Below are 22,839 nucleotides of genomic sequence, written 5' to 3'. Positions count from 1 at the left end.
GGGGGGGGTTCTGGGGATTGAACTCAAGGGCACTGAGCCACATCAACAGCCCTATTTTATATTTTATTTTGAGATAGGGTCTCACTGAGTTGCTTAGCACCCTGCTTTTGTTGAGGCTGGCTTTGAACTCGAGATTTTCCTGTCTTAGCCTGCTAAGGGATTACAGGTGTGTGACACTGCGCCTGGCATTATTATTAACACTTTTTAAGTTTCAAAAAAAAATTCAGTAACATCTGTGCATGTGCATATTTGAAATAAAATAATTTAGCCTCAAATCTTCAAAATACAGCATATTTATGCAAAGAAATATGAGTTATACCAAAGCAATTCATTTCAATCTTCTTTCATATTAAATTTTTGCACTAAGTTCCTTACTTTTGAATATGTATACTCTAGAGGTAAAAGTACTTTCTCAATTGCCTATAGATACTAACCACTTCTCTAGCAATCTCTTCTCTATCACCATCTTATCCTTTTAGAAAAGAAAGACGTTTCTTTCACCAATTTTACCATCATATAGTGGTCCAGTTTACAGAAACCACCAAGTACACTTTAAATTAACTCTTTTTAATTTAAAGTATCAACTTCAGTGAGAACTATTTTATTTAAGGAACCATAAAACTTCCATAGCGCTTTGACTCTTCCTATCAATGCCAAATAGTACAAAATGGAGTATTTGGGCTTATGTCCTCCTGAGCTGTTCTAAATTCAGTAGTGAAGAAATTAAAAAAAAAAAAAAAAAAATCCGTATGGAGGATAGTCCCAGGAAAACAAAACAAAGCAGAAGCGAAGCAAAGCAAAACTAAGTGCTGGTACTCATAGCATCTTATTTTGGGCTCTGTGACAACGGCATTCATCTTTGACAGTGAACACAGATTAACTCAATGTAGATTAACTCATTTATCTGAACAGAAAAATGAAGCCAGACTTTGTTCTGACAGAAATTGTGAACTGGTTGTCTGGCTGGACAGTGAGAAATATCTTTTTCCAATTAAGTTGCATTGTAGCTCTTTTCCGTAAGTGAAATGAGGAAAATCTGCAGTTCCAAGGTTTTCATGAAAATAAATCTTTAACACATATTACACTGTTTTCCTTTTTAACAATATTTTAGCAAATATGTACTAAAATTAGTAGTATTTTGGTCTTCCCAACCATTTCTAAGTTAAACAAGTTACACTGTCTTTAAATGAAAGACTAACAAATATAATTGGTAGTCTTTTAATAAATTTGCCACTTCTTACAAGAAACTGAGAAAGTGAAAGACTTTATTACTGACCATATGTATGGCACTGAACTGCAAGCCCTAGAAAAATAGGAGCCAAGTCCTAATCCTGGTACCTGTGAATGTGACCTTAGTTAGAAACAGGATATTTGCATAAATAATCAAGTTAAGATGAGATCACACTGAATTAGACTGCCCTAATATATGTAAACAAGGCTTCTTAGTGCTTACCTCTACATATTAAAAAAAAAAGCTAATGACAGACCATTTAGTCATTAACAATAATAATATTCATTCATGAATACATATATTAACTGGGGATGAGGAAAAGTTCTTCCATCACATTTATGGGATATATTTCCATTACATTGTTTTTAGTATATTTATTTATAATAAGGAAAATAATAATTAAAATCAGGATAAATTTTTGAAAAACCATTTCAGATACCTAGGTCATGAAAAAAGCTGCTTTAAATATTTTAATTTACACACATATATTGCAGAAAAGATAGGATAATTAATTTAAAAATTTTTAAGACTAAACATTCTTTGGGAAAAGTGACACAAAAGTGAAAATTCAAGCATAAAAAAACAAGGTAAATTTCCAACTGTTAAAGAGAATCTATTCATTTTTTAAAAATGGATGATAGTGTTTGGCAAACCACAATATTTTTAATCCATGGGACACATTTAAAAGAGTGACACTTTTATTTTTAAATATTAACATTTATAATACACTGGAAGTTACAATGTACTGGAAGGTATATTTGTAATATACTGTCAACTATTTAAACTAAAATTTTAAATGGTTAAGATCCAAATTTGCAAGGAGGTATGAAATTCTTTTAAGGGATAAGTGACCAAATAAATTTGAAGACTTGCTCTAAGTAATGGGAAGCCTGTAAGCATGGAACAGATCCGATTTTAAATGGTTTATTAACTACTTTTCAAGCATCCTTTCTCCAAGTTAATTGGAATTCACTTCCTTACCCCAAATACTAATTTGAAAGATTAAATGAAATATGCATGTACAAACTCATGCACACCCAACAAACCTGTTGAAAACACTTGGGGTAGGACTGTGATCACGCTCCCTCTCTCTCTCTCTGGTGCGTTCTCGTTCTCTGTCCCTATCACGATCTCGCTCTCTGTCTCTGTCTCTTTCTCTATCTCGGTCTTTTTCTCTTCTTGCATAATAGTCCCATTGCTTGGTGGTGTCCACAAGACTAGGCCATGAAGGAGCAGAACCAGTAAGATGGGGAAAGGCAACTAAGGAAAAAAAAAGAAAACCACAGTAATTAAAAACAAAGGTTATGGTACTTGAAAACCAAAGACCAAAAAACAAACAAACAAAAAAACTTCTCCCCCCAAAAAACGTGTCACAAGATTAAAAGAGAAATATCAAATGGCATATACCCCTGATATTAAATAAAGATCTAGCAACAAATCTCAAAAGACCTAATAAATCTTAAAGTCCATTCATTTGGCAAGGTAAATAGGAATCAGAATTAGACCACAAACTTCCCAATATAAAAAGTAGAAATCAGAATACACTGGAGCATCTTTGAAGTGTTGAGGGAAAATAATTATTATTCTACAAAGGTATACTCAACAAAATTATATTTTAAGAATAAAACAATGATGGGGCTAGGTTGTGGCTCAGCAGTAGAGTGCTCGAATAGTACATGTGAGGCCCTGGGTGTGAGGCCCTGGGTTCGATCCTCAGCACCACATAAAAATATATAAAATACCATTGTATTATGTCCAATTACAACTAAAAAAATAAATAAAAAAGAATAAAACAATGGTATGTATAAAACAAAAAAAGCAAACAGTATCAAAAGTCTTCAAGAAAACAAGATATACTATTAGACAAACTTTGAAAAAAAAAGGTGAATTACAAAGATCCAAGACAATTAGTAAAAGAAGTTACTCTAGAAAGCTGTAAGATCAAAGGAGGGTGCAACATGTACACTCAGAAAAATGAGAAATTATATCCCATCTATGTATAATATATCAAAGTGAACAAATGCATTCTACTGTCATGTATAACTAATTAAAACAAATTTTAAAGATTTAAAAAAAAATCAAAGGAGGAAATAATTGAACAAATAAATGGTAATCACATATACAAATAAAATATGCTAACCAATAGTAGAGTTTTTTTTTTAAGAATAAAATTTAAAAATTCATTTTTTTTATAACAATGAATCACAATAGAATGTCAGAAGAGTGTCCTAAGGTCTCTATTGATGAAGAAGGGGATTCAGCTATCATTTAACTATGCATAATAAATTTCCAGAGGATCCACTAAAGAAATAAGAAAAAATTTACTATTTCAAAACAATATAGGAAAAAATGAAATTAAATAATTAACCAAAAAACACAGTCAATTCAAAAGACTTAAAATCACAATAATAAAAAGGGACTGAATTCATCAGTTCAAAGATAAAAACTGTTGATTTATACTTTTAAAAAACCCTCTGAATCTCCCAGATGATTAGTTGTGTTGATAAAGCAGATTCATACAAAAATCATTACCTGAGAAAGAAAAAATGATTACATGAAAAAATGCAATTCACCAACAAGAAAATCCCTGAAAGTTTAAATTTGTTCTAACAAAATCACCTTAAATTTTAGAATGAATGCTGATGAAAGCACAAGTAGAAATAGTAAAATCCATGGGAGATAATTTTTCAATTATCGACATATTAGGTTAGCAGACAAAAAAGTTTATAAAGATTATATTAAGTTTGAATTAATGAACATGACATAGGATACTAACCTTAACAAAAAGTACTTATTCTCAAGCACCCAGAAACTTTTAAAATATACATGCATAGGATAATAATAATAAATGCCATATTCTCTGACTACCTTGCAATTTATGTTAAAAGTCAAATCTAAAAGTTATGGGTAAACATCCATACATTACAAATTAAAAACATATTTCTGATAACTCATGGGTCCAAAAAATTCCTAAATTTAAATTGCTATAAACTAAACCTACGGCAAAAAAATATGATCTATAGAAAGTTTAGGAAGACAAACTGTTCTAGAAGGAAATCTAGTCTTAAAACACTATTAGAGAAGACTGAAAATTAATGAGCTAAGCTTCCAACCTACAAACTTAAGAATAAAATGATCCAATAGAAGGGAGATAGAGAATTGAAATCAAGTAAATAAAAATTCACCATATAAAAGTAAATAGCTGAAAGGTGGTTTTTGAAGACTAGGAAAAACATGACAATCATTTAACAAGATTAAAAAGAACATATAAACAATATCAGAACCAAAAGAGACTACCAACTAGATATTGCAGAGTTAAACAATAAAGAGAACATTATATACTTTATAACAATGCACTGTGTAAAACATGGCTGAAATGGGTTCCTACAAAAAACAAAAACAAAACTTTAGCAAACAAAAATGACTCAAGAAGAAAAAGAAATCTTGAATAATCTCATAACCATAAAAGACATTGAATCAATAATTTAAAATCTTCCCACAAAGCCAAATAGCTTTTACAGGTGAGTTCCAATAATTTATAAGGTATAGAGTATTCCAATATTATCCAAATAGAGGGAAGAAGAGATTATTTCCTAACTTTTCCCATGTGGCTTGTGTACCTTGATACAGATAAAGAAAAATCATAGGTCAGTTTTACGCGAATTTAAACGCCCCAATTCTAAATATTAGCAATTACTGCTTAATCAAAAGAAGATAATCAATCACAACCAAGTTAGGTTAATCATAGCAACCAACAGTAGTTTAATATTAGAATAACACAGAAATCTAATTTCTCAAAATAACAGATCAGAAAAGAAAAATAATTATAATCATCTCAAAAAGCACTTGATTCAATTCAAAATCCATTTACAGTTTAAAGCCCTTGGAAAAGTAGGACAGGATGGAAATTTTCTTAATCTGATATGATTCCATTAAAAACATGATAGTAAAAATCCAGAGGCATTTAAAGAGAAAAAGGATAATTTTATTCCTAGTACTTCAACATTATATGGAAGGTCCTATTCAGAATAAGAACAACAACAACAACAAAAGTCAAATACTACTACTACTACTACAACAACTACTACTACTAGTAGTAAACATAACAATAATTAAAAATAAATGAAAAAAAGAAAAAAAATAGGAGGGTGAGGATAAGGAAATAAGTAACTGAAAAGAAAACTGTCATGATCTATAGGTGATATTACTGTCTGAATAGATTGGAGAGATTTAAGCAAGGTAAATGCCTACAAGATAAATATAAAAAACAACCAATTCTATTACTAATTCAAGCAAACATAAATAGAACATGTGGTTCAAATGTATATACCATTTGCAGAAGCAACTCTGTATTAAGTACCTACAGACTATATCTAACCCAAAATATGCTGGTGTACAGATATGATTATAGTAGCTTATCAAAACACATTAAGGAAGATCTGTATAAATGAAGAGTTTTCGCTGAGGGATATATGCACTTCTGCAAAGGTTTGAATTCTACACAGAATGATCTATAGCACCAATGTAATTCTAATATAGTCTAGTAAAAGCAAGAGCTCTGAAGCCAGGCTATATGAATTCAAATTCTCACTGCCATTTGTTATGTCGATCTAGGGAAATTAATTAACCTGGTATTTGATTTCCTCATATGAAGCATGAAGATAACAGTACTATCTACTTAAAGGCTGTCAGGACTATGTGAATTAATGTAAGTTAATGTAAACAAATTGCTCCGAACAGTGTTACAAATAACACTATATTAATGTTATTAATTATTAATCAAAACCACAACAGAGATTTTCAAGGAACTTGGAAAAGTATGATAATACTTACGAAGCAGAGTAGGGAAGATAAATATTGCTGCACCAGATATCACATTATGAAACTTGTGATTAAGAGGTTATAGCATTATTAGTAGATAACTAGTCAATTTAATTAGCCAAATAGTCTACAAAGCTCCCAAGCAGACTCATTCATATTTGGAAATCTGATATATGAAGATGATATTGTAGGTCCTCCAGGAAGAACAGATTATTCAATAAATGATGCTGGGACACTTTAATTCCAGATGGCTTAAGGACTTACATTTGAAAAACAAAATTTACATTTTTTTTGAAGAAATAAAAGCATTAAAGAATATCTTTATGTACTTGAGGTAGAAAAAATTATGATCCAACTATGAACCAACCAAAGTAAGATGTAATATGACTTTATACAATTGATGAAGTATTAAGGAAAAGATGAGTTTACATACTTGCTATAAGATCTATCTCCTTTGAGGGGCTTAGGTGTTATAATTTATCTCTGCAGTGCCCAAAGTTTACAGAGCCATAACAATGTGAATATTATTTATTTTTCAGCTTTTAGAATAAAAAATCTGTTAAGAGTACAGGTAACTGGGGTTCCAGGACAGAATGTAAATATTCTAAGTGCATGTCCAGCCAAACAAAACAAAGATGCACTAATATTCTACCTAGTAGTGGTTGACGACACATGTAACAGAGGTCAAGCATATAAATAAAGAGAAACAAAACAGTGGGGAAAAGGAGAGAGGCAATGATAAATGGGTTTAAGGATTATTTTGAGGTGAATGTAAATGAGAAGCAGATAAAAGAAAAGTTCTTTGCCCTCCCCCATTTGCTTAGAAATGAAATAAATTTTACAAAAGGCATAGGTGTCCTTCTTACCCTCTCTACCAAGAAAGACACTGATCTACAGATATCTTTAAGCCCTTATCACACTGGAGAACACACCAGAGTAAATTATATAACAATCTCGACCAACTAGCCTTTGTCTACTATATATACTGCATTCCCAGCATTGGATCCTTTGTCTTGTCACTTCTCTAAAATTTTCCGTTTCTTTGTTGTAGATGCCAATCTATGCCAGATTTTTTTTTTCTTAAGTCACCTCTCTGAGAACTACTCATTTCCTGGGTATCTTATATCACATGAAGCATACCTGTTTTTTTTCTCTTATTAATCTGTCTTTTGTTAGAGGAGTCATCTATGTAGACAGAAAGTTATTTTTTACCCTGACCTACCTACACACTCAACAACTTCTAATTTTCCTCCTAATCCAAGAAGGTAACACTTGTCAATCCCAACCTTAATACACACCCTATAAATCCACAATTTCTTCACAGTAAATAGGCAGAAAGGAACTTTTTCAAATGTGAATCTCGTAATTTCACAACTCAGCTTAAAAAACTAATTGGCTCTTCACAATGCTCTAAGAGGTCCAAGCTCCACAGCATGGCTATACAAGCAAAGCTTGTTTAAGTGATCTTTGCTTTATTGTGCTTTGTGGATATTTTCTCAAATTGAAGATTTGTGGCAACCCTCCATCACGCAAATCTATTGATACCATTTCCCTAACACCATGAGCTCACTTGATGTCTCCATGTCACATTTTGGTAAGTCTCAAAATATTTCAAACTTTTCAATATTATTATTTCTATGATGGGGATCTGTGATCAATAATCTTTTGTTACTACTATAATTGTTCTGAGGCATGAAACTCCACCAATAAAGCAATATTAATCAACAAACATGTGTGTTCAGTCTGCTCAACTGACCAGCCTATTTTATCTTTCTCCCTTCTCCTACAGGCCTCCCTCTTCCCCAAGACAAAATATTGAAACTGGGCCAGTTAATAACACTAAATTGGCCTCTAAGTGTTCAAGTAAAAGCTAGAAATAATTAAACTTGGTGAAGGAGGGCACATCAAAAGCTTAGGTCAGAAGTTAGACCTCTTGCACCAGACAGCAAAATTATGAATGCCAAAGGTAAAGTTCCTGAAGGAAACTTTAGTAAACACAAATAATGAGAACAGTTTTAGTCTTATTGCTGACATGGAGCAAGTTTTAGTGGTCTGTAAAGAATATCAAATCATCTGTAATATTCCCTTAAGCAAAGCCTAACCTAGAGCTAGGACTTAACTCTTCATGGAGGCTGAAAGAAGTGAAAGAGATACAGAAGAAAAGCTTGAAGCTAGCAAAGTTTGGTTCATGAGATTTAATGAAAAAAAGAAAAAGGAAAAAAGCCATCTTCATAACATGAAAGTGCAAGGTGGTGTGGCAAGTGCTGATGCAAAAGTTGTAGCAAGTTATCCAGAACATCTAGTTAAGACAGTGATGAAGGTGGCTACACTCAACAACATATTTTTAATGTAAACTAAACACAGCCTACTAATGGAAGAAGATTCACCTGTGATTTTCATAGTTGCAGAGAACAAATCAATGCTTGGCCTCAAAGCTTCAAAGGATGGGCGGGCTTTTTTATTAGGGCTAATGCAGTAGATGACTTTAAGTTGAAGTCAATGCTTATTTACTATTCCAGAAATCTTAGGGCCCAAGAATTGCACTAAGTCTACTTTGCGTGTGCTCTGTAAATGAAATAACAAAGCCTGCATGGCAGCAAAACATGGCTTATTGATTATTTTAAGCACACGAAGACCTATTCCTTATAAAACAAAATATATCTTTCAAAATATCAAGAGTTCTGAGTTGCTTACCTACATTCTAACAAAACTTTCATTCTGTAGTCTTTGGATTAAGGGGGTAATTCTGACTTTCAAGCTTCTTTAAGGAATACCTTTCCTAAGGCTGTAACTGCCATAGTGATTCCTTTGCTAGATCTGGGCAAAATAAACTGAAATTCTGGGAAGGATTCACCATTCTAGATGCCATTAAGAATAGTTGTGATTTATTGGTTAATATTAACATTAATGACAATTAGAAAGCAGCTGATTCCAATCTCCCTGGATGACTGTGAGGGGTTAGGATTCAGTGGACAAAGTAACTGCAGGTATGAATATGGGAAAATAATTAGAATTAGAAACAAAAAATGAAGATGTGATGAAATTACTGCAATCTCATCATAAATTTTTAATGCATGAGAAATGCTCCTCATTAAGATGGCATCTACTCTTGGTGAAGATGCTGAGAAAAATGTTGAAATCACAAAAGATCTAGAATAGTACATGAATGTAATTGAGAAGGCAGCAGCAGGGTTTGTGAGGGCTGATTCCAATTTCTAAATAAGTCCTACAGTGGATCAAGTGCTATCAAATAACATCATAAGCTACAAAGCATTCTTCCTGAAAGGAAGACTAAATTAATTATTGTTGTCTTATTTTAAGAAATTGCCACGGCCACCCGACCTTCAGCAACTACCAATAGCAGTCATCATCACTGAGGCAAGACCCTGCACCAGCAAAGATGTTAAGATTTGGCTCAGGTGATTTTTTTCTTTTTCTTTCTTTTTCAAAAGCAATAAAGTATTTTTAAATCAAGGTTCTTTTAAACATAATACTATTGAACACTGTTACTATAGTGTACTATAGACTGTTAACTATAGCGTAAACATTGCTTTTACATGCTCTAGGAACCTGAAAACTTTGTGTGACTTATTTTATTGCAACATTTGTTTTATTACAATCATTCAGAATCAAATGTGTAACATCTCTCAGACATGCTTGTACTCCCCTACATGAAGCCTATCATGTTCTCACATCCCCTATATTTGAACTACATGGAAGTCAAATCATCTACTACTACACCCCTCTGGAGTGCAAGACCCCTTCCACCAAACTCCCATGACACTTTTAATAAGCCATCCCCTTTCTAGTCTATTGATGAGAGTGACTACCACGTCTCGCTGTAGCCTTAAAATTTAGTACAATGCACAGCATTTTAAAAATAAATGAATAAAGTGGTATCAAAAAAACTTGAATAAAGTCATTACACATGAACAAAAAAGAAGACCTACAGATAATTTACAAGAAAAATTACAGTAGCGAGGGGAAAAATAAGAATATTAGATGGATATTATGACTCATACAAGGATACAAGACAAATTTGTGACAAATCCTAAGTCCTTTTAGGAAAAGGTACAAATATCTCTTATGCTACTGTTTACTAATCTTTAAAAGTTTAATCAACAAATATTTAGTCAACAAATAAACAAAGTTTAAATCAACAAATAAATAAAAATTATTTTGTTAAGTAACCTGGCAGATACTTAACCTAGTTATTTCTTCAGATAATTTTTTTCACTTCTCTTTAAGATGTTATTTTAAATCACAGAAACACATTTTTATTGCTTTAAAATAGTTATGTACTTTATTGAATCAAATTAAATATGGGCAACTAATTATGAATCTGAATCTAGGTGACTGACAACTTACCATTGCCATATGGAAATGCACGTGCAGAACGGCTATCATAACCAGAGGAATGTCCGCTGTTGAGGGAAAAAAATGTATTTTTACATCTGTTGCAAATTAGTTTCAATAGTTTGGTACAAATGGAAAAACAGCAAGGTAAAATTATAACTTATTTTTGAGAGGATCACACTAAATTGCCTAGAATGGCCTCCACCTCCTGGGCTCAGGAAATCCTCTGCTTCAGCCTCCTGAATACCTCAGACTACAGGCATGCAGCCCTGTGCCTGGCAAAACTTTTATTCAACTCTGATATATGTTAATGCTATAATTTTATTTATAAATACTTAAACACAGGCTCTTAACCTCAAAAAGCCTAACACCTATTTTTTGTTTTGCAGTACTGAGTACTGATCCCAGGACTTGTGCATGCTAGGTGTTTATTTCTGAATGATTTCTATCTGCCAAGAATTGTGCTAGAGCTTCAATCTTCACAACTTTATCAATCTGTATAGTAAAAAGGGAAACTAAGTCTCAAAAAGATTATGAAATTTGCCTGGCAACACTGTGATTTCAATGTTATTAAATACACTGTTAAACCCTCTGCTGTTAAACACAATATTGACTCAATATTACTCAGAATATTCTTCAGTACAGCATTCCAGGTGATATAAACTGTTTAAGAGATAGGCATTATTCATTATTTCCAATAAACTCTATTTCCCATAAAACTGATGATACTCAAAAGTTTTTAACCATCTAGCAGTTTCTTTAACCAATGTATCAGAAACCAAAGATATTATTTCAAAATATTATGATTTCATTTCCTTTGCCCTATTTTGATAATAGGCTGTAGGTCTAACATCTTATAAATTAAAAGGCAGGTGCTGTGTTTATAAAATTATCTTTGAAAATATTACCAAGACATGTACGTGATTCTCTGTCAAAAGGCAATCACAATGATAAAAAATTTACAGTATTTATAATGATTTACCTTTCTATTGTTGGTATAAGAGATGGAGGAGGAGCACCTGGTGGAGGAGGAAAACCTGAAACATTCAATCATAAGACAAAAAAAAATAAAAAATAAATTAACAAAATATATGTTTAATGTAAAGAGCAAAACAAAGTTGCTGAGTACCACTAAATTTCTCTGGGGACATAAACGTGCTTTTCTATGTTAAAATGGACAGGAAAAAAAATGGAGCTTAAACTTATAAACAGATTTCTGGAGCAATAAAAATTTCCATATACAGTCTGGCCTAACACAGAACACAAACTGGGAGTCAGGACACCCGGTCTTATTTTCAGCACCACACACAGCCCATTTTGTGAGTATGAGAGTTAGTCTCAATGCCTTACCTTTTCCATATAAACAACAGTAGTAGTGTTGCCATCAGATATATTATACTTGAAATATTTTAGAAGAAAAGCAAATAAAATAGCATTTACCTCTATTAAAAAATAGCTTGAGTTCTACATGTATAAAAATTTCCTTTAAAAATGTGTAACTTTAAATCAAATCTTACCAGTAAATATATAACTACTTAAAGCTGAGAACATCCGCCATTAAATATGCTTTAAATAGCACAACCCCAACAAATTACTTAACAAAGAAAGGCACATAATGGAGTTTTTGATTTGTTTGGAGGAAAATAATTTGCACCTTTATATCATGAGGTCTGCATTCTCAATAATTTATAATACTTAAGTGAAATACCACGGATAATATGGCTAAAAGGGATTTTAACAGTTAATCTACTCTATACTTTCAAATTCAGATAGGCAATATAGCATCACAACAAAGACTTTAAGATTCCACAACTTACAATACCAATTCCTTCCAAGTTTTAACCACTCTCACTATTAGGAAATGCATTAGATTATATAATTGAAATTCCTCACACAATTCATCTGCTGTCCTGATGAGGACAAGTATTCTACTGTCATATTATCTATTATCTTCTACATATTTGAAAACTCTTCCATTAAGCCTCCTTTTTAACAGTCTATGTAAAAATGAATCCCTGTTATCTTATCCCTTCTCAAAACTCCATGTAAATCTTTTTCGTTCTGCTTTAAACTACTTCCAAGTTTATCATGCTTTCCACTGTATACAATTTTAGGGTCTATAACTTCTCTATAAAACGTATCAATATAACCAAAAGTTTAGCCATTGCCACATTAGTCCTAGAGTCCACAATCCTATGTTACACAGCCTCACAATCACATTGCCTTTTAAACTAAAAAGACACACCAATTACTTTGATTTCTGATAAGTCTTTTTTAGCCACATTCATACACAATCAGTGACTATCACATATGCAAATATTTACACTATCCTTTGCAATCTCAACTTCACTACTTCCGTTTATTTAGGCCATTCTGAATTTAGACCCAAGCAATATCACCTGTCATTTTCTTTATATCCTTTGGCTTTTAAAATACTGAACTTACTAAACATGATTACTAATAGGGTTTGCTCTCACAAAATAAAAAGAAATAACTGACCAAAAAAACAAAACAAAACTGGGCTACACATAAATTCCTACTGACCATACCACTCTAACAATGAACAACAAATCACCAGTCTGAGAACATCCACCTGACCAGTTAATAATCCTTCTAATTGCTGTGTGACTCACAACATATTTTCTCATGATACCGAGTTATGCCACAAGGGTAGAGAAATCAGAAACCGTGATAAAGTCAAGATAAATCATTTTTCTCTTCTCTTATAGTCACTTCATCATATAAAAATGTCATTAATCTAAAAAGACTTTTAATAAATTTTTTTTTATATCCCATACTGTTTTCTTCACCAATTGATAAGGAGAGAATTTTCTCAGAATCTCTATTTCTACAGAAATGGGTAAGACAGGTAGGTATAAGAAAACTAAGTATCTTAAAACGGGAATGAAGCAAAGGCAGAGCTGAAAATAGGACCTTGAAATCCCAATAGCCTATTCATATTCTAACTGCATCAACACTGTCCCTCCTATAAGCTTGAAATTTCATGTTCATTAACAATGATGGAGAAAACATGAAAAAAGTTTTACCTGGAGGTGGTACAGTTATTGGAATACCTAAAAAACAAGTGATGAAATTTAATATAGTAACTGGATTTCAGAACCTGTTATGTATTTATGCCATCACCAAAACAAACTTTGAAATAAAACCCCTTGCCTGATTATCCTGGCTTAGTCACTCAAGAAAAGAATTCTGTTTTCTTGCAGACCAACAATTCAGTATAACATCCAACTTCCCTGATGAAAACCCATTCTACCAACTTGATAACAAAATTTCCCCCACTAGCTGTAATCACAAATGAAATTAAGAATAAGTTAAAAAGCACCCTTGTGCATACACAAATATCAAACTCCAAAATATTGATTCTAACTAAATTCGATAATCAATGGCTGATCTTAGCACCTTAATCTTTTATTAGAAAAACTGATCAGTGAGCTTCTTTAATACTATAGGAAGTGCAAGACAACTCTGATGATTATGAATATTATTTACTGTTGTAAAGCTCAATGTGGGCCATTCAAATGAATGGAATATAAAGTTGATGATTGGGGCTGGGGATGTGGCTCAAGCGGTAGCGCGCTCGCCTGGCATGCGTGCGGCCCGGGTTCAATCCTCAGCACCACATACAAACAAAGATGTTGTGTCCGCCGAAAACTAAGAAAATAAATATTAAAATTCTTTAAAAAAAATAAATAAATAAAATAAAGTTGATGAGACATCGTTTTACTATGAAATGTTTTATTACTATTGGCAGGAGTGGGGCAATATTTAATATTTTCCTTGTTTTGTAGGAATATAAAAAGGAATATAGCAAATTAATATATATGTACATGTATATATGTATATATATGTATATATGGGCACATTAAAATAAATGTGGATGATTTACTTCTAACAGTGTCATCAAATATAGTGATTCTAACTCATTATTTGCACACATTATAAACTTTAATAAATTATATGTGAATATTCTCAGATTATATTGGCCAAATGTGCCCTTAAATCCTAATGTAAAATTGATTTACTAAGAACTAAAATTAAATTCTGCATTTTAAATTTAAGAGATACAAGAAAGGCAATTTATGTGGCATGCAAATTGTAACTACTTTCAGTTGAAGAAAAGTAATAAGATTTCTAAGTAGAAATATAGGAAAAAATTTAAAACAACTTTCTCATGAAAAAGCTTTATACCACAGATAAATTCAACACAATTAGAGTGGTTTACTAAATCTTAAAAACTACATCAAAATTAGTCCAAAAGATGGGGGGAAATCAAATTCATTAAATAAATGCATGCAAAAAAATGAAAACAGAATCACTTTCAGATGTTTTATTGAAAATGGATACCTACTAATAGTTTAGTTTATAATGTTGTGATACCCTTGTTTTATCAGAATAAGAGGTTTATATGAAAAAGATATTAAGACAGCAAATGGCCTTAAAATACAGACCTGATTCAACCTGATACAACCACCTATGCAATCAAAGGATATGCTAAGCTTACAAAATCAACAAGACTAAAAATGGCAGGTAAGACACCCATGTTTCAAAAATCATTAGGCTTCCACAATCTACCAAACTAACCCACAGTTAATGACAATTCTCATCCATCATGAGGTTACCTTGCTGCTCCCAAATCACAGAACTAAAAGAATCCAGCAGCCAATGACAAGCTAACAGAGTACCAGATTCCAAACTAAATGGAAAAATAAGGAAGACAAAGCATCAAATGCTCTTAATATATACTATTACATAATTCTCTTTAGAACAGTACAGATTTTTTAGAACACTACTGTACTTCACTTTTTTATCCTAGTTTCCCCACTTAAATTTACTTTCTTTGGTAAGTAAAATAAAAGACTATACAAAACTCAGCCATCCACTGTCATACTATGAACCTAATAACTTTACCTGAATAATACGCGAGCAGCACGTATCGCTTCAGTTAGTGTTTACTACAGTTTACTAAAATGTGAATTTGTGCAGAAAAATCAAGAAATCACTAGTTAGCCCCTTCAAGATTGAAAAGCATTCAAGTTTTGTGAAATGCCCATAAAACAAAGATGAAAGACATATAACTGAATTAAATATACAATTAAGGAAGTTAAAATTACAGTTTGCTGTTAAGTTTCATCTTAGTAGTATCACAGGACAGATTTTTTTAAAAAAGTCAACTGGAACTAAGTACAAAGAAAAATCATGTTTTATATAGATTTAAAAAAATACCTATATACATCAAAAAGTTGGCATGAACTCTAGAAAGTTCTATCTGTGAGACCTCCATTTCGCCTGAAATTTTATTTCAATGTTTATTGGTAAATGTTCATTGAAACAGGATTATAAAGTTGAAATATTATACAACTAATTCCTTAACAACCATCAAGTACATTTTCAAACTACAACTAAGTTTATTATCTGATACAATATTGTGCAAATAACATTTTCATTTAAAAATCACTATTTAGTATTTGATTTTTGTTAACCACAAGATAAATAATGTAAGGGAGAGGAAATTCATCTCAAAAATCCACCTCAAAAATCCCTGCTTTCAATTAGAGAAATGCAAATCAAAACTACTGTAAGATTTCATCTCACTCCAGTCAGAAAGACAGCTATTATGAAGACAAATAACAACAAATGTTGGCGAGGATATGGGGGAAAAGGTACACTCATACACTGCTGGTGGTACTGCAAATTGTTGCAGCCAATATGGAAAGGAGTATGGAGATTTCTTGGAAAATTGGGAATGGAACCACCATTTGACCCAGCTATGCCCCTCTTCAATCAACACCAAAAGGACTTAAAAATAGGGACACAGCCACATCAATGTTTACAGCAGCACAATTCACAATAGCTAAACTGTGGAACCAACCTAGATGCCCTTCAATAGATGAAGGGATTTAAAAAATGTGGCATATATACACAATGGAATATTACTCAGCAATAAAACAGAATAAAATCATGGCATTTGCACGTAAATGGATGGAACTACAGAATAGAGAAGATAATGCTAAGTGAAGTTAGCCAATCCCAAAAATCCAAATAACTAATGTTTTCTTTGATATAAGGAGGCTGATTTCATTTGATATAAGGAGGCTGAGATACAGAGAGGGAGCACGGGAGAAATAGATGAACTCCAGATAGGGCAGAGGGGTTGGAGGGGAAGTGAGGGGGCATGGGGTTAGAAATGATGGTGGAAATGTAATGATCATTATTATCGAAAGTACATGTATGAGGACATGAATTGGTGTGAATATACTTTATATACAACCAGAGATATGAAAAATTTGTGCTCTGTATGTTTAATAAGAATTATAATGCATTCCGCTGTCATATATAAATGAAAAAAAGAAATCCCTGCTTTCTCCATTCAACACCTCCACGTTCCTGGCCAACACACAAACTGCCTATGCTAGCCAACAGACTTGAAAAACTTATTGAGTTTCTTTTCTATATCCTTTATCTGTAAAATAAGTATGAAAAAAATATTTATTTTCCTGAGAATCCTTATTTAACAGTAGTAAAAATAAAGTTTTTTAATACTGACCAAAGCCTCTTGGAAAAGTAATTCAAACTCTAATGAAAGGAATAATTAGTTGTACTGAAATCACAACCTGTATCAGAATCACATGGAAACACTGATGAGCTCTTTTCCTAGAATTTCTGATTCAGTAGGTCTAGAGTGGTTCCAGAAAATTTGAATCCCCACAAATTTCCCAGGAGATAATCATGTTGCTGACCTGGGACCATACTTTGAGAATTAGTGGATTAGATTCTAAACTTCTCTTTTAATTTCACTGCTGAGAAACTCAAAATAGATTAAATATATCTAGTAACAATTACTAGATATATTTGTAAATTGTTACTAAAGCATCTACATGTGATACAAAGAGTAAAACCATATTACAACCTATACTATCCAGCATTCTCAAACAATGAGAAGGAAGGAGGGAGAGGGGAAAGATGATTTAGTTTTTCTAGTTCATAATATACACTCCGAAATGTGTAAGTGGAGTACTAGGACATGGAAACCTGAAATCTTTCTTGGGGAATTAAGGCAAGGAAACAGAAAGGCAGTTAATCCTGTTAAACATAATATTAAGAAGAATTTACCAATACTGAAAATTCCCACAAAACTAATATGGGCTGCAGTTTCTCTTTTTTCACCCCCAAACCACCACAAAACTGAACAAAGATTGTCTATAAATAAGCTCATTCTTAATGTATTCCTTCATCAATTTGTGATAGGCAACTTCTAACTTGGCTCTCAATGATCTCTGTCTCCTGGTATATTCTCCTTTGTAAAATCACTGATATCCATGCCCTTTCTTTTGAGTGTAGGCTGAATGTTGTGACTTATTTCTAACGAATGAAATATAAATAGCAAAACTGATAGTACATCGCTTCCATAACTAGATTATAAAAGGCAGTGGCTTCTATTTTGATGACACTCTTTCTATTATTGCCACCTCAGTTTGCATGCTTTAATGAAGTAAGCTGTCATGCTGGAGAGGCCCACGGACAGTGAGGAACTGAAACCCTCTCATCCCAACATGCTAGAAAAAAACTGACTCCTTTTAATAAACAAGTGAGTAAGCTACATGTACAGTTCTTTAATCAAATATTCAGAGATGACTGCGAGGTCTGAAAGACTGTGAAGCACAGAACCCAGTTAATTATTCCTATATTATTGACTAAGAAAAGCTGATAACCCTATGTTGTTTTAAGTCACTACATTTTGGGGTGTTCATGACACAGCAAACAATATAATAACTATATTTTCTCTATTAATAAAGTTCAAAATAAAGAAAATAGCAAAATAACATGAATTCTGCTTCCTATTTCTCACTAGTAAATTTCAAATACCGTCAGCACTAAGTGTGTAAGGAGTAGAAAACCCTGATCACTTAAAGCCACAATTTTACTTCACAAACATCAAGTTCAGAAAGCATGCACAAAGAAATTGAGTGAAGAGACAGATTTATAAAAATTTTTAAATACCACTTTCTATCAAACGAGATTGGGCACATTCAAGGTAGTATGGCTGTTGACAAGATACCACCTTCTGTAAGAAATGCTTTTCTATATATCATGATTGTAAAAATAAGATACATACACACACACCATCTACTAACTACTCTTTTAAAAAAAACATCAAGTGTAAAATACCCTAAACCATTTCTTAATGATTCAAGATTTAATTACAAGAAAAAATGTATTTAGAAAATGCTGTGGTCACAAAACTTAAAGCAACCAAAAAGTTGCCAGCATATCAAACAAGTAAAAAAAGATAATTTTATATTATAAAATGAAGAAACTATAACTATTATAAGGGGAACATCAATGGGGGAAAAGACATTGAAAAACCAACATCCTAAAGAGGCTTGTAATCACCATGAAATTTACAGTTAATTTTAATTGTTTCAAAAAATACTATTATTTACATATAATTAGCAAAATAACAAAAGAGAAAATGAATACAGTTCTCAAAGATTTCAAGAATTTTTTTTTCAAGGGTAATTCTGGCAAATAGTGCCAATTAATATGAAATCTGTTGGGTAATATCAAAAGCTATCACACTATAGCTTAATGAATGCTACATCCAGAAAACAACTTCTCAATTAAAAGTACAAAACTCAAGAGTGCTGATAATATTCATCTAATGTAAGCCAACCTTCTGCCAAAGCAGCACTTCCCAAAATTTTGTCCAGGAATTTCAGGGGGTGGTCTCTGAGATCTTCCTCAGGTCTAAACTACCTTCATAAAAATATGTTGCCTTCAATGTTTATTCTCTTAAAAATGTGTGGTCAAGTTTTCTAAAGGCTATAGAACTTATGATGTCACTATCGATTTAATGCAGGAAACAAATAGGAGAGCCCCACTTTTTCTAATAAGTCACATAGTAAGAGATTTACAAAAGTTTTAAAACCACTTTTAAACTTCTTTAAGTTTAAAACCACTTCTTCTAACTAGAGGATTTTTTAATTGCTCTAAGAAAAAAATTACTACTTTTTCATTAAAAACGTTCTTTATGTTAACATATGGGTTATAGGTATTTTTATATTAATAAATACCTTAATTTCTCAGTTTTAATTTCTAATACAAAAAAAAAAAACAGATACAACATGTATAAATAGAAGGTCTCTGGGGTCTGCAGTAATTTTTAGGAGTTCAAAGAAGTGTGTGACCAAAGTTTCGGAAATGCTTATAATGTTAAAGAACCATAGTAGTAAGAAAGAAATCATGTAAAGAGAATGCAGACCTTTGGAAAATGCAGAAAACATCTCAGATGAACCCCAAATCAAGATATTTAAGGCACAAAAATTTTAACTTCATACAATTAGCAGTAGTCAATGACTAGGTAAGATACTGATCTATAAGACAACAATCTTTTAGGAAAGAATCAAATGTCTCCTAAAATGTAGAATTTTTTAATATTTGAATTCTACATAAACAAGTAAACTCCACATCCAGCTTTTAAATCAGTGATAAAATGTTATTCAGAATAGTTGAGCTACAAAGAGCCTTTGTCAACTCCTAAGAATTCTACTCTTGGGCTCTGTTTCCACTGTTCTCAAGAATAGTCCTAATATTAGTTAATGCAACAAAAAATGCGTCAAATTAACCTTGCCTTCTATCCCTCCAATATGCTTCATTATCAAAAACAAATATATGACACTAATGTCTGAAGTAAATTAACATTTAAAAGCCTACATTATAGCCTACCATAAATACAGTTAGTTCAAATCATGAAAATTATTTTATTTTAGAAACAAAAACAAGCCAGAGACAGATGAACAAACATTGTTATAATTCAACTTATATAAGGTACTAGAGTAAACAATTTCAGAGAGACCAGAAATTACAATAGAGGTTAACAGGGACTGGGAATTTTCAGGGGTGGGGGGGTGGAGTTGGGGAGGAGATAATGTTTAAAAGTCACAAAAATTTTGGGGGGGATGAAGAAGTTTTAGATATAGATCATGGGTGATGGGTGATGGTTACACAATGACCTCTACTCTTAAATGGTTAAAATAAACAACATAAACCAGATCACCTAGCCTATGTATGATATCAATCCTTTCAGTTTTATATAGTATTTCTTCTAATGAACAAGAATTTAAAGCTGCTTATTCAGTTAGGCTTAGACAAATTAACACAAATCAAGCAAATAATAAAACTTTAGTTAACTGAAGTTAAAAACAAAACATAAAACTAATTTCTGGTTATTTCCCTACCCAGAAATATATATGAATGCATTTCAACATCATGGAAGTGCTTGGGGAAGGGGTAGTGAGGTGTCCCTAACATTATTGCTGTAAATACACATAAGCCAATAAATAATATCTTTGAGAGGTACTAATCCATTTCAATATAGTTAAGAAAGAAAACAGTCTTTCCAGCAAACTGCCTGGATTAGAATTCTGGTTCTATTTCTAGTTATTATTTAAATTCACTAAGCTCCAGTTTGCTCATCTATAAAATCAGAAATAATTGTTCTAAAATCAAATAAGATAATACATAGAATATGTTCTTTTAGGAAGGAATAGATATATTTCTATTATTACTCAGAAAAAAAGCATAAAATTGCTCTAATGTGTTTCTGAAGGGAAAAAAACAACTTAAAAACAGGTTCTATTTTCTGGTTCACTCGAAAATGAAAATAACAGAAGATCATAATTTGCCAGTATTTACTTTCAAGCTACTGTCAGTATGGCTGCAAGGAACCATATTTCCAGAGGTATTTTTCATCTTTGTTGTACTCTAATACAAAAATCTCCTCCAATCTTCATATAAATCTATTGTGGCCAGAAATACTTTGTCCTCCCTGTTTACTATTAAGATTTCATGTTTGCTGATATGTGTTTATGGGGAGAAGAGGCAATACATCTCTGTCAACTGACAGTAAAAATCTTGACTAAGAGTTGTTTCCTCATCTCATAATTGTTGGGAACTATTTTGGGGACTAGGATTTTGGCTTAGTGGTAGAGTGCTCGTCTGGCACATGTGAAGCACTGGGTTCGATCCTCAATACCACATAAAAATAAATAAAGGTATCGTGTCTATCTACAATTAAAAAATAAAAATAAAAATAAAAAAGAACTATTTTGTTATGTGATGAGTTATATCTGTAAACCTCCAAGCAGAGGTGACCATAAATTTTGTCCTCCAAATGAGGACATGTTTGAGAATTAACAGCAATAACTATGGTGGGACAGAATGTGTAACGTAGGTCTGTTACAGGCAAACTTGTATGTATAGTCACCCTACTTATAAAAACAAAACTGGCAGCAAACTAAAATATGGATGTAATACACCACTTCTGTGTATCTTATCATATATAGAAATTTAGTCTTAAAGTTGTGCATTAGAAATCTAACATTAACAAAGTCAACATTAAAACACATTTAAATCATTTCTCAAAGGATTTTTCCCATTGGTGGGTGGCGCACGCCTGTAATTCCAGAGACTCCAGGAGGGTAAGGCAGGAAGATCACAAGTTCAAAACCAGCCTCAACAACTTAGCGAGACCCTGTCTCAAAATAAAAATAAAAAGGACTGGGGATGTCGCTTAGTAGTTAAGCATCTCTGAAGTCAATCCCTGGTACCATCTCCCTGTCAAATTTTTCCTCTTTTCAATATTTTTAAAGAAACCAAAAAAGGAAACTCAGAGTTTCTCTAAGAAAAATTCCTTTAAGGGAATATTTTTTAAAAGACTCTTGAATCACAGCTTTCTTTCATTGGCTGCTTATGAGCCTGAAGGTGATTTAAATTACAACAAACTACAGACCATGGTATATTTATGTGGTTTTGTGGCCAAGAGCAACTTGATAGCTTTCAGCAGGGTCTACATTCAGCTGGTATTTGTCTATGCAGCCATGCTGCTGTTGAGAGCCAGTGGAAATTTGGACTGAATGTACTAATTATTAATCTGAAAATCACCTCTGGTGTTATGTAAAAAATAAATATGTTGTTAATTAGCTAACATTTAGGGAACATGATGTGTATACAAGACATTATGACTAGTACCAAGGGAAAAACAGATGAAAATAATAGCCTATACTCTCTCCAACAACCCATACTCTAGTAAAAATAAGGAGTAATTCAGATAGTCTCAACTAACCAATATTCAGTTTTAATAAAAGTTGACATTCTCCCCACCTCTAGCATGGCACCATGCAAGTCAGCATTAGAATTCAACTTGAATCTATATTCCTTAAATACTGACAGTACTGCAGGGAAACATAATCCAAAAATAAGCATTAATGGAAATCTAGATAGGAAGCACGGAGCTGAGAATTAATATTCAGGAGATAAACAGACTACGCAAAAAAGATAATGGTATTCTATAGCATAATGTCATCAATAACCTAAACATTATTCAAAGATTTCTTTTTTTTTTTTTTGAGTAC

At 32.3% G+C, this 22,839-nt stretch overlaps 1 protein-coding gene across 16 annotated transcripts in view; it reads right to left on the bottom strand.

Moving 5' to 3' along the window:
- The window catches only part of Fip1l1 (factor interacting with PAPOLA and CPSF1), a 73,283-nt gene that overhangs the window by 6,774 nt on the left and 43,670 nt on the right, over window positions 1-22,839 (bottom strand). For 8 of the 16 annotated variants that reach the window (XM_015482110.2, XM_015482105.2, XM_048784483.1 and 5 more), the window contains 4 exons: window positions 13,456-13,482; window positions 11,391-11,445; window positions 10,421-10,476; window positions 2,278-2,491 (listed from right to left, as the gene is read on the bottom strand). In XM_015482110.2, coding sequence (XP_015337596.1) covers window positions 2,278-2,491; window positions 10,421-10,476; window positions 11,391-11,445; window positions 13,456-13,482 — 352 coding nt within the window. The remainder of the gene's footprint in view (window positions 1-2,277; window positions 2,492-10,420; window positions 10,477-11,390; window positions 11,446-13,455; window positions 13,483-22,839) is intronic. The other 8 variants (XM_015482106.2, XM_048784481.1, XM_048784484.1 and 5 more) reach the window with 1 other exon arrangement.

The sequence above is a fragment of the Marmota marmota genome, unplaced genomic scaffold (genome assembly GCF_001458135.2).
Source record: "Marmota marmota marmota unplaced genomic scaffold, marMar, whole genome shotgun sequence".
In the NCBI taxonomy this organism is placed as follows: Eukaryota; Metazoa; Chordata; class Mammalia; order Rodentia; family Sciuridae; genus Marmota; species Marmota marmota.
The sequence above is the reverse complement of the archived record's forward strand: the minus strand, read 5'-3'. Positions and strand labels throughout refer to the sequence as shown.